General features: G+C 47.6%; 1 protein-coding gene across 1 annotated transcript in view; it reads left to right on the top strand.

The window, feature by feature from the left end:
• The window catches only part of LOC143121435 (protocadherin Fat 3-like), a 128,547-nt gene that overhangs the window by 60,832 nt on the left and 55,215 nt on the right, over nt 1-12,500 (top strand). The window contains exons 20-23 of the mRNA XM_076281795.1: nt 1,731-2,675; nt 2,834-3,875; nt 4,154-4,350; nt 4,497-4,650. Of these exons, the coding sequence (XP_076137910.1) occupies nt 1,731-2,675; nt 2,834-3,875; nt 4,154-4,350; nt 4,497-4,650 (2,338 nt within the window). The remainder of the gene's footprint in view (nt 1-1,730; nt 2,676-2,833; nt 3,876-4,153; nt 4,351-4,496; nt 4,651-12,500) is intronic.

Raw genomic sequence — 12,500 nt, 5'->3', positions numbered from 1 at the left:
AACTTGCTTTGCTTTCATTTGAATCCTAATCAAGATACACAATAATTGCTTTATATTGTTAATATGGACTCCTGGAAAGTTCAGCAATGCAAAATAATAGAATTTTAATAATACGATAAAATATGTGATTAATCATGATTAACTATAGGAATTCAGCGATTAATCATGATTAAACATTTTAATCGTTTGACAGCACTAGTTACTATATATAAGTATATATACTCTTTTGATCCCGTGAGGGAAATTTGGTCTCTGCATTTATCCCAATCCATATGTGGTGTGTGTGTGTGTGTGTGTGTGTGTGTGTGTGTGTGTGTGTTTAATCCATATGTGGTGTGTGTGTTTAATCCATATGTGGTGTGTGTGTGTGTGTGTGTGTGCTTAATCCATATGTGGTGTGTGTGTGTGTGTGTGTGTGTTTAATCCATATGTGGTGTGTGTGTGTGTGTGTGTGTGTGTGTATGTATGTGTGTGTGTTTAATCCATATGTGGTGTGTGTGTGTGTGTGTGTGTGTATATATGTGTGTGTGTTTAATCCATATGTGGTGTGTGTGTGTGTATGTGTGTGTGTTTAATCCATATGTGGTGTGTGTGTGTGTGTGTGTGTATGTGTGTTTAATCCATATGTGGTGTGTGTGTGTGTGTGTGTGTGTGTGTGTATGTGTGTGTGTTTAATCCATATGTGTGTATGTGTGTGGGGCAATTCCATGGAAAATTTAATTTTTTGTAACATCCATAACGCCAATAAAATGTGATGGTATGGTATGATGTGAATGATAACATGAAATTTGAGCATTTGCTATTTTTGGCTGAAGAATGTACATGAGAAAAAATGCACAAAAAATGAATAGTAACATTCACATCATATAAATGCCAAGGCATTTCACTGGCGTTATGGATGTGACAAAAAGTCAATTTTCCGTGGAATTGCCCTGTGTGTTTAATCCATTTGTGGTGTGTGTGTGTGTGTGTGTGTGTGTATAATGTGTGTGTGTCGGTGTGTGTGTGTGTGTGTGTGTGTGTGTGTGTGTGTATAATGTGTGTATAATGTGTGTGTGTGTGTGTGTGTGTGTATAATGTGTGTATAATGTGTGTGTGTGTGTGTGTGTGTGTGTGTGTGTGTATAATGTGTGTATAATGTGTGTATAATGTGTGTGTGTGTGTGTGTGTGTATGTGTGTCTGTTTAATCCATATGTGGTGTGTGTGTGTATAATGTGTTTATAATGTGTGTGTGTGTGTGTGTGTGTGTTTAATCCGTATGTGGTGTGTGTGTGTGTGTGTGTGTGTGTATAATGTGTGTATAATGTGTGTGTGTGTGTGTGTGTGTGTGTGTGTAATGTGTGTATAATGTGTGTGTGTGTGTATAATGTGTGTATAATGTGTGTGTGTGTGTGTGTGTGTGTGTGTGTGTATAATGTGTGTATAATGTGTGTGTGTGTGTGTGTATGTGTATAATGTGTGTATAATGTGTGTGTGTGTGTGTCTGTATAATGTGTGTATAATGTGTGTGTGTGTGTGTGTGTGTATAATGTGTGTATAATGTGTGTGTGTGTGTGTGTGTGTGTGTGTGTATAATGTGTGTATAATGTGTGTGTGTGTGTGTGTGTGTGTGTGTATAATGTGTGTATAATGTGTGTGTGTGTGTGTGTGTGTATAATGTGTGTATAATGTGTGTGTGTGTGTGTGTGTGTATAATGTGTGTATAATGTGTGTGTGTGTGTGTGTGCAGGTGCAGGCGGTGGATCTGGACTCTGATAAGAACGGTGCGGTGCGTTACCAGCTGCTGCCAGGCGGGGGCGCTGTGGGCGAGGACTGGTTCCACCTGGACAGCGTGAGTGGGCTGCTGCTGACCGCGCGGCGCCTGGACCGCGAGCTGACCCCCCGCGTGACGATGCTGCTCCGCGCCTGCGACCAGGGCTTCCCCCCGCGCGACAGCACGGCCACCGTCACCGTGGAGATCGCCGACGTCAACGACAACGCGCCGCTGTTCGGCCAGCTGCTCTACGAGGCGCGTGTCAGCGAGGGGGCGTCGCCGGGGCAACCTGTGACACGCGTGTGGGCCTGGGACGCAGACCAACAGGCCACGCCCCTCCGCTACTCGCTGCTGTCGGGCGACGAGCGTGGCCTGTTTAAGCTCCACCCCCTGAGCGGCGTGCTGACGCTAGGGGAGGCGTGGCCTGGGCCCCGTCGCCACGACGATGTGCTGGTTCTGGAGGTGGGCGTGTCTGACGGCGTGCTGGGGGGCGGAGCTCAGGTGCATGTGGGCGTCGACATGCTCAATAGACACGCCCCTGTCTGCGCTCAGCGCTCGTACGAGGCCCAGATCAGCGAGGGAGCGCCGGCGGGGTCAAAGGTCACGGGCGTGCGGGCGCTGGACGCTGACCCCGGCCCGCTGGGTCAGGTGCGCTACTGGTTGCTAACGGAGACGGCGCAGCGCTGGGTCAGTGTGGACGCGGTGTCCGGTCTGGTTACCACGGCGATGCGCTTGGACCGGGAGCAGCTCGGAGACGTGCTGTCCTTCACGGTCGGTGCAGAGGACGGAGGCGGTCGCCGTGACTACTGCAGCGTGCGTCTGACCATCCTGGACGAGAACGACAACGCGCCGCAGTTCCGAGCCAACGAGTATCGCGTCAGTGTGAGAGCACACACACCTGCAGCCTCTCTGCTCACTCAGGTACGTGTGTGACTGTGAGTGTGTGTGTGTGAGTGAGTGTGGCTGTGTGAGTGTATGCCCGTGTGTGTGTGAGTGAGTGTGTGTGCTCTCTGATCTCCCAGCATGCTCTGCTCCTGTGTGCGCTGTCTGATCTCCCAGCATGCTCTGCTCCTGTGCAGGTCCAGGCGTGGGACGCTGACCACGGCTCCAGCGCACAGCTGTCCTACAGCCTGTACAGCGAGGCCAGCCAGCCAATCACAGCTCTGCTGGATGTGGACGTGGACAGCGGTTGGCTGGTGACGCGCGCGGGGGCGGGGCTAGAGGCGTTCGAGGGGAGTGTCCTGTCCTTCTTCGTGAAGGCGGCGGACGCCGGAGTTCCGTCCAGACACGCGCTGGTGCCCGTCTACGTGCACGTGCTGCCAGGCCACGCCCCCTCAATCGGCTTCAGCCAACCACAGCTCTCCTTCTCCGCCGCAGAGGACACGCCCATCGGCGCCACGGTGGGTGTGGTGAAACCACAGGCCACGCCCCCTGGCATGGTGCTGAGCGTTGTGATTGGCCAGACGGAGGACAGTAACCGTGACGGCGTGTTTGTGATTGACAGCCCGTCGGGGGCGCTGAAGCTTGACCAGCCGCTGGACCGCGAGCAAGTCTCCGCCTACCGCCTCCGCGTCTGCGCCTCCCTGCCGCAGCTGCCCGTCGCCGTGGTGACGTGCGTGGAGGTGGAGGTCAGGGTTCTGGACGTGAATGACCACGCGCCCGCCTTCCAGTCGGCAGCCTATGAGACGAGCATCCCCGAGGACACGCCCCCTGGGACGCCGGTCATGCAGGTGCACGCGGAGGACCCTGATTGGGCGGCCAACGGTCAGGTGATCTACAGCCTGACTCCGCCCAGCCAGGCGGCAGTGGGAGGGGCGTTGTTTGTGATTGACAGGAGCTCTGGTTGGATTAGCACGCTGGGTGGGCTGGACCATGAGTTAAGCCCCGCCCACTCACTGACGGTGTGGGCGTGGGACCTGGGCGACCCCGTCAGCCTGTCGTCGACGGCAACAGTAACCGTGGTAGTGAGCGACTGTAACGACAACCCGCCGGTGTTCCTGCAGACTCGTTACCATGGCAGCGTGCGGGAGAGCGACCCCCCAGGGGAAGTCGTCACGGTGATAAACACACGGGACGAGGACAGTTCCCCTAGCAACCGCCAGGTCACCTACCACATCACTGGTAAGAGTGTGTGTGTGTGTGTAGGGGGAGACAGTGCAGGTGTGTTTGGTCTGGCTTTACGTGTATAACTGTGTGTGTGTGTGTGTGTGTGTGTGTGTGTAGGGGTAGACAGTGCAGGTGTGTTTGGTCTGGCTTTACGTGTATAACTGTGTGTGTGTGTGTGTGTGTGTGTGTAGGGGTAGACAGTGCAGGTGTGTTTGGTCTGGCTTTACGTGTATAACTGTGTGTGTGTGTGTGTGTGTGTGTGTGTGTGTGTGTGTGTGTGTGTGTGTGTGTAGGGGGAGACAGTGCGGGTGTGTTTGGTCTGGGGCTGGTGCAGGGTGAATGGACGCTCTACGTGCGGAACTCTCTGGACAGGGAACAGCAGGACCATTACATCATCAACGTCACGGCAACCGACGGACTCCACGCCTCCATCGTGAGTGTGGACGTCACGGTTACAGATGCCAACGACAACAGCCCTGTGTGTGAGCAGGTATGCACTCACACACACACACGCACGCACGCGCGCACTCACACACACACACACGCACGCACGCGCACGCACGCACACACACACACACAAGCAGGTTAATTCAAATGTGTGTGTGTGCGCGTGCGTGTGTGTGTGTGTGTGTGTAGGCGCTGTACAGCCTGTCGGTGCTAGAGGACGTGAAGGTGGGGTCGGTGTTGTTGCGTGTCCGAGCGACGGACGCTGACCTGGACTCCTACGCTCAGATCCGATACACACTCACAGGAGATGGAGCACACAACTTTAGCCTGCACCCACACACAGGTTAGTGATGCGTGTGTGTGCGTGTGTCTGTGTGTGTATGTGCGTGTGTGTGTGTGTGTGTGTGTGTGTGTGTGTGTAGTTTATATGTGTGTGTATGTGCTGTGTGTGTGTTTGTGTGTGTGTGTAGTTTATATGTGTGTGCGTGTGTGTGTGTTTGTGTGTGTGTGTAGTTTATATGTGTGTGTGTGTGTAGTTTATATGTGTGTGTGTGTGCGTGTGTGGGTGTGTGTGCGTGTGTGTGTGTGTGTGTGTGTAGTTTATATGTGTGTGTGTGTGTGTGTGTGTGTGTGTGTGTGTGTGTGTGTAGTTTATGTGTGTGTGCAGTGACGGACTGATTTTTGGCAAATGCCAGAAGGACCGCTCAGAATGCTCTGTATCACTAAATAACCCACCATCGGAACATAGGCCCACCATCGTAACATAGGCCCACCATCGGAACATAGGCCCACCATCGGCCATCGGAAACATAGGCCCACCATCGGCCATCGGAACACAGGCCCACCATCGGCCATCGGAACATAGGCCCACCATCGGAACATAGGCCCACCATCGGCCATCGGAATGTAGGCTACTACCTCCAAATGGGTTTTCCCACTTCATCAGAATGTTCAGCTCAATCTAGTAGACTGTTCTTTACTATAAACCTTAGATTTCATTTTCCTGTCCTCTACATCAGGGTCATGGTGTGTGTGTGTATTAGGGGTGTAACGGTTCATGTATTCGTATTGAACCGAAACGGTACGGGCGTCACGGTTTGGTGCATGAATTTACACGGAGAATACACGGAATAAAAATACATAAAACTCGTGTGCGGATTAATTAATGTCATGCGCAATTACTGTTAAATAGCCTACCGTACGAGAGTTACGAGAGTTCTTTAGCGACACCTAACGCTAATCTGTAGCCTCGCCTTAGCTCTGAAGCTCTGATTGGCACCTATGTTTTTTTTGTCAGGTCGTCGGTCGAGTCCGTCAGTCATTAGCAGCACTAAGGTTAGACCCACAAGAGTTAGAGGATCCGCTGGTCTCTTTAAGATCGCAAGTTTGAGAACTTCAGTTACAGTAACGTTAGTACAGGCGAAAGAGTGGTGGATAAGATGAAACTGTGTGTCGGCGTTGTTCAGCAGTTGTTGGGTATGTGAATGGAAAAAATGCTACACATATTCGAAGCCATCACCCAGATGATGTAGGCTACCAATCACTGAAACGAGGGGAAAACACTTCCCCTGCGCTTCAGCAGCCTTTGGATACACATACAAATAGGGCCAAAACCTATGGCTTAAATTAAATGATTTCGTAATGACAGAAAGCTATGTAAATCGCGTGGTAATTACCTTTATGTTGGGGTAACTTGTAACTTCTCACATGAGGAGCTGGTAGTGTTAAGTGCATAGACAGCAAAATAAAGTGACAACGCTAACCAGGCTAATAAACAAACCATGCTACGGTGAGTTAACGTCAAAGGGCAAAGTCACGTGACTTCTAGTTGTAGTCTGTTTATGAAATGAAAGGAGCAATTTCGTTTTTTTAAAAAAGGCAAAATAGTGTGATATTTTCACAGTTAGTAGGCTAGATTATTACTTTACACACAATAAAAAAAATATTGAGGCAAATTGTAGACCCTTCCATATACAACTAAACACAGATGTTGAAGGTCTTGCTTAAGTGGATTTTTAAAAATCATTTTTCTATGTAATTTGCACTTTCAGAAATAAGAGATGCTGTAGGCCTATTTTCAGTTTTATAGCTGATTGTCTTATTTTGTTTACAAGTTACAGATGGAGTCTGGGTACTTATTGTACTGTTTAGCCTACATCTTACACACTTCAGGCTGTTGCAGATAGCTCAGGGAAGAGACTATGGGCCCTATTTTAATGGTCTGAAACGGAAGTGTCTTCGCGCAAAACGCAAGTGACTTTGTGGGCGGATCTTGGGCGCTGATGCTATTTTACCGGCAGGATATTGACTGTTGCGCCCGACGCAAATCTAAAATGGGGTGGTCTGAAGTAGCTACATTAATCATGGGTGTGGTTTGGGTGTGGCATGCCGCATACTATATAGGCTACTGCTGTTGGATAGGCCATTTGCATTGTGCTTGTGACCATTTGTTGGCGGATTTGTGGGTAGTGTGCTTTTTAAAGTTAAACTTGAGCAGGGGCTTCTGAATGTGTTTTTACCTTGGATTTTGGCACAAGGGATTTTAACATCTAATCCTGTGTATTAATGTAATGCTGAAGCTAGCGTAGGCTAGTGACTGCTGTGAATAGGGCAGCTGGCAACTAGGGAAAGACCTTGTGACAGCACGGAAAGACGGCTGACAGGAGGGAATAGACCCCGCCGGGGCTACAATGGGTTAGCAGCTCATTGTGGCAGTAGCCCAGGCTTCACTAAGCTATGGGCTGCACCCTACTAAGCTACAGTACGACATAATGAAAAAATACCCCTAGAGTCAGCGAGAGCAGGGGCGGAAGATGACTCACTTGTGATAGACATGGTTACTGACCCTGGAACGAATTTGATTACGAGTAAGGAAAACATGTTTGTGGAAGCCACTAGTTCAGAGAAAACTGAGAAAAAGCTGCAGATGTGTGTGTGTGGTTGGCAGAAGGTTACAAGTCTAAAGGGCCTGAAAATTCATCAAGGGAAAAAGGAAGTGCTTGGTAGAGGGAACACAGGGTCCCCGCATTGATAGCTATTTCTTAAGAAGTGCATCAAGTCAGTCGGTTGAAGTCCAGCGACAGGAAGAAACCCACAGTTCGCAGGACATCAGTACCCCTGTTGTTGAGGTAAGTTCTAGCACTGAGGCAGAGAGAGAGGCCAGTCAGCCAAGGAGGGAGAAGATTAATGGTCATAGGCCTGGGGTTAGATGGCCAGGCGCAGCAGAATGTAGAATGTGGGAAGATGTTAATAGTGATTTGGTCAGTATCCTGGGTCAGCTCAAGGGGACGGCTGAAAGCAAATTAGAGAAAATGGGAGACATTATTTATAGCTATGGTAAGGAAAGATTTGGGACTATTGAGAGAAGGACAAAACGGCTACATGAGGTAGTTAAATCTAGGCGCCAGCAGGAGATAGATAAACTTATCAAGGAGAGGAGGCAGCTTAAGAAGCAGTGGAGAAAAGCTACAGATGATGAGAAGGAAGGTATTGACTGTCTACAGGCAGATGTGAGGGAGCGGTTAGTAGTGCTAAGAAGAGCTGAAAATATTAGGAAAAATAGGAAGAAGAAATCACGAGCCCGACTAGCATTCTATAAAGACCCATTTAAGTTTGTTAAGTCTTTATTCGTAATGCAGAAGAGTGGTAGTCTTTTGGAACCTAAGCAGAAGCTTGAGGAGTATTTAGAGGGAGTGCACAAAGATAGGGAGAGGTTCAGGGAGATGGTACTTCCTGCTGATATCCCACCTATTGGTGAATTAAGTAGCCAATGCGACGATAGTCCACCAAGGTGGAAAGAGGTGCAAGAAGTAATAAAACGTGCAAGGGCCTTTTCAGCCCCGGGACCTAATGGAGTGCCCTACCGGTTGTATAAGAGTGCACCAGATGTTTTAAGATTTTTATGGCAATTAATGAAGATAGTTTGGAAAAAGCAGAGTATTCCCAAGGCTTGGCGGAGGGCTGGGGGAATATTTATTCCCAAAAAAAAGGACGCAGTGGAGATTAATCAATTTAGGCCAATTAGTCTACTGAATGTTGAAGGGAAGGTTTTCTTTAGTGTGGTGGCACGGAGACTGACAAATTACCTTGAAAGGAATAAACTAATTGATACCACGGTGCAAAAAGCTGGAATTCCTGGCTTCTCCGGGTGCTTAGAGCATACCAGCATGATTTGGCACCAAATTCAATTAGCAAAGCGTGAGAAGAGAGACCTGCACGTTGTGTTCTTGGATTTGGCTAATGCTTTTGGGTCTGTGCCGCATAGTCTGTTGTGGGAGGCCTTTGATTATTTCAGAATCCCAGGTAGCATTAAAAGCCTAGTAAAAGCATACTTTCTGGATATTCAATTATGTTTTACTACAGCTGATTACACCACAGGTTGGCAACAACTTGAGATAGGAATCATGGCCGGATGTACCATTTCCCCACTTGCTTTTACAATGGCAATGGAGGTCATTATTAGGGCCTCAAAATGGGTAGTGGGCGGGGAGAAGTTGCAGGGAGGGCCACGCCTCCCCCCGATTCGGGCTTTCATGGACGACATAACAACCTTGACGACAACCGTTCCATGCACCAACAGGTTGCTGGGTAAGTTAAATAGTAATCTGCAATGGGCCAGAATGAAGGTGAAACCAAGTAAGTCTAGGAGTCTCTCAATTATTAAAGGGAAGGTAACAGATAAGAAGTTTGCTATAAATAAGGAGGTGATTCCCACAGTTCTGGAGAAACCAGTGAAGAGCCTGGGAAGGTGGTATGATGCAAGCCTTAGTGATAAATCACAGGTTGAAGACTTGAGACAGGTCACTAGGCAAGGTATTGCAAAAATTGACAAGTCGGGGCTGCCAGGTAAGCTCAAGCTGTGGTGTTTGCAGTTTGGTTTGTTGCCTCGGCTAATGTGGCCATTGACAGTTTATGAAGTTCCTCTGTCAAAGGTAGAGAGGTTGGAAAAAATGATCAACTCCTTTGTCAGAAAATGGCTCGGAGTCCCACGCTGCTTAAGCAGTGTAGCCTTGTATGGGAAGGGTATTGTAGAGTTGCCAATATCTAGTCTGACAGAGGAATTTAAGTGTGCTAAGGCTAGATTGGAATTGACTCTTACTCAGTCCAAGGACCCAGTGGTGAGGAAAGTTGCACCCTCAGTTAATGCAGGGAGGAAGTGGAACCCAGAGCAGGCAGTTAAGCAAGCTCAATCAGCATTGAAGCATAGAGATATAATGGGCCATGTGCAGCACGGGCGGGGGGGTCTAGGGGTGGGTGCAAGTAAACCCTTGTGGAGTAAGGCTTCTGCAGGAGAAAAGAGGAAAATGGTAGTGGAGGAAATGCATAGACAGGAGGAGGCTGTAAGATGTACTAAGGCAGTGTCGCAGGCAAAACAAGGGCAGTGGGTGAACTGGGAAGGGGTGGAAAAAAGACAGATTAAATGGAAAGATCTATGGGGCATGGAAGCTAGTAAGATCAGATTTATGTTAGGTGCTACATATGATGTGCTCCCATCTCCCAAGAATTTAAGTCAATGGTTTGGTGAGGATGATAAATGCATACTTTGCTCGTGTGTGGGCAGTCTCCACCATATCCTATCAGGATGCAAGGTAAGTCTCACCCAGGGGCGGTATACGTGGCGTCATAACCAGGTATTGAAATGTGTGGCAGCGGCAATAGAGGATAAAAGAAGAGAAGTCAATTCATTAGCAGCTAGTAAAGGGGTAAGGCAAATTAACTTTGTACGTCAGGGGGATAAACCTTGTTCCGCGAAGGCCAGGTGTAAAACCGGCCAGTTGAAAAATGGGGCGGGCTGGGAAATGAAGGTTGATCTTGGCCAGCAGATGGCGGTACCTCCACATATAGTGAGTACTAAGCTACGTCCTGACGTAATTCTATGGTCGGATTCAGAGAAGATAGTTTACTTCATTGAACTCACTGTTCCTTGGGAAGACAGAGTGGAAGTGGCCAATGTGCTGAAGAGAGCTAAATATACTGAAATAGCAGAGGAGGCAGCTAAGCGAGGTTGGAGTGCACGATTAAGGCCTATTGAAATCGGTGCACGTGGGTTTGTGGCCAGATCTGCTATTGGCTTGCTGTCTGAATTGGGCATTTGTGGTCGAAGTCTAAGGCAGGTGGTTAGTAACATGTCCTTAGCAGCAGAACGGGCAAGCGAATGGTTGTGGGTAAGGAGAAGTTACCCTTCCTGGGGCGCAAGCTAAGGTAAGCTAACTGGCTCATTTGTTTTGGTCGTGGGTAAGGAGAAGTTACCCTTCCTGGGGCGCAAGCTAATGTAAGCTAACTGGCTCATTTGTTTTGGTGGTGGGTAAGGAGAAGTTACCCTTCCTGGGGCGCAAGCTAAGGTAAGCTAACTGGCTCATTTGTTTTGTGTTTGTGATGGACTGTGCCTAGGTTGATGGTACTTGGCTAAGGTTCTTTATGGTTTATGGTTCAGTCCACATCAACGGGACGGACCGACCTAGCCAACTTAAACCATGCCTAGGTTGGTTAAGGGTATTTGGATGCTTGTTGTGGTAATATGGGGCAGCATGGGGCGTAAGCTAACTGCTAACTGCTGGCTAATTTGTTTTGTGTTTGGGATGGGGCCTAAGATAATGAATGGGCTAAGCTAACTGGCTAATTTGTTTTGTGTTTGTGATGGGCTGTGCCTAGGGTGATGGTACTTGGCTAAGGTTCTTTATGGTTTATGGTTCAGTCCACATCAACGGGACGGACCGACCTAGCCAACTTAGACCATGCCTGGGCTGGTTAAGAGTATTTTGAGTATTGGATATTTCAATGTGGTAATATGGTGGTAGCATGGAGGGGAGTGTCTCCAGGACGCTGGTTTCACTGTTAAGCCTTCATGAGGTGTCGTGGGCCTAACTTAACGAAACATCGGTGAATGAGGGTGCCCACTTGATAACCCCAATGACATGCCGCATACTATATAGGCTACTGCTGTTGGATAGGCCATTTGCATTGTGCCTGTGACCATTTGTTGGCGGATTTGTGGGTAGTGTGCTTTTTAAAGTTAAACTTGAGCAGGGGCTTCTGAATGTGTTTTTACCTTGGATTTTGGCACAAGGGATTTTAACATCTAATCCTGTGTATTAATGTAATGGGCGTAACGTGCAATAAACCAATCAGAGCGTCATCTCACAGTCATCTCACATTCCCTTTAACAACAGGCACGCTTACCAACGCACGTTGACCTATTAATCTGGACAACTTTATAGGCTACAGCCCTATAAAGGCTAAAGTTACTTTTAGTTTTGTTCCAATTTACCGTTGTGTAAGGTTTTAAGCACCATAATTTTGCCTACCTTTTTGTAGCCCATCTGAAATAACTCCAAGCTTTGCTATGTTCCCTCCATCCTTTCGTTATTTTCAAAAAACGTTTTATATCCATGATGGCCTTGAAGTCTTGAGTTAGTGAATTAGCTTAAATCAGCTTTTCATGTGCTGTTAACCAGCAACAGATAGTACAAGAAAGCAGCAAGTATGGTTACAATTTCTATACAATTTCTGTAGTTGCTGCATCCATTCATTGTTATTCTCTCTCCTGCTGAAATAAATGTTGTGCGTGAATTAAGTTGATGATAACGTGTTTACAAACTCTGCTTTACAGAAAATATTGTAAATAGTCTACTGTCACGCAGTTAATGGGATACTGTGCAGAGTTGAAAGTTAGGTCAACTTAAACGAAGCCCTTGCTTGGCCGCCTGTGCTGCGCAACGCACACTTAGCTCCTCTCATCTATACAATGTAGTTCCCATTTCTGTAAACCATACATAATTTCAAAGAAAAATATTACCACTCGAGGGAAATCAGTGTGGTGTCCATGTGAAAAAATAGGCATAAATCTAGTGTACACATTTTCACGAATCACTGATGTGTTGATGACATAAATTAGGAAATGTTAGAGGACTTAAGGAGACGTGATGTTGAACTGCATGCCGATGCCATTTAAGCAGCACGGGAGAGAAGAGATTAACTGACGGAAGATATGCATTGTCTATAGAGAGGTAATGTTAGATTACATTGTACATTGCAAATATATCACCATGCATTCATAACCTCGTGATTCAGTGAGAATGATCCCAAAACATCGGAAAGTATGTCTTTGTGACAATTCTGTATTACATTTTGTCAAGATGAAAAATCAATAGCTAACTGTTCCCAACTGAACAGTGATTATAGCGCTGTGAACGC

Source organism: Alosa pseudoharengus, unplaced genomic scaffold (genome assembly GCF_046254945.1).
Source record: "Alosa pseudoharengus isolate Yale_2024_CS ecotype anadromous, Long Island Sound unplaced genomic scaffold, YU_APseudo_1.1 YU_APseudo_1.1_scf_13, whole genome shotgun sequence".
Lineage (NCBI taxonomy): Eukaryota > Metazoa > Chordata > Actinopteri > Clupeiformes > Clupeidae > Alosa > Alosa pseudoharengus.
Note: the sequence above shows the minus strand (reverse complement) of the source record. Positions and strands in the feature narration are given on the sequence as shown.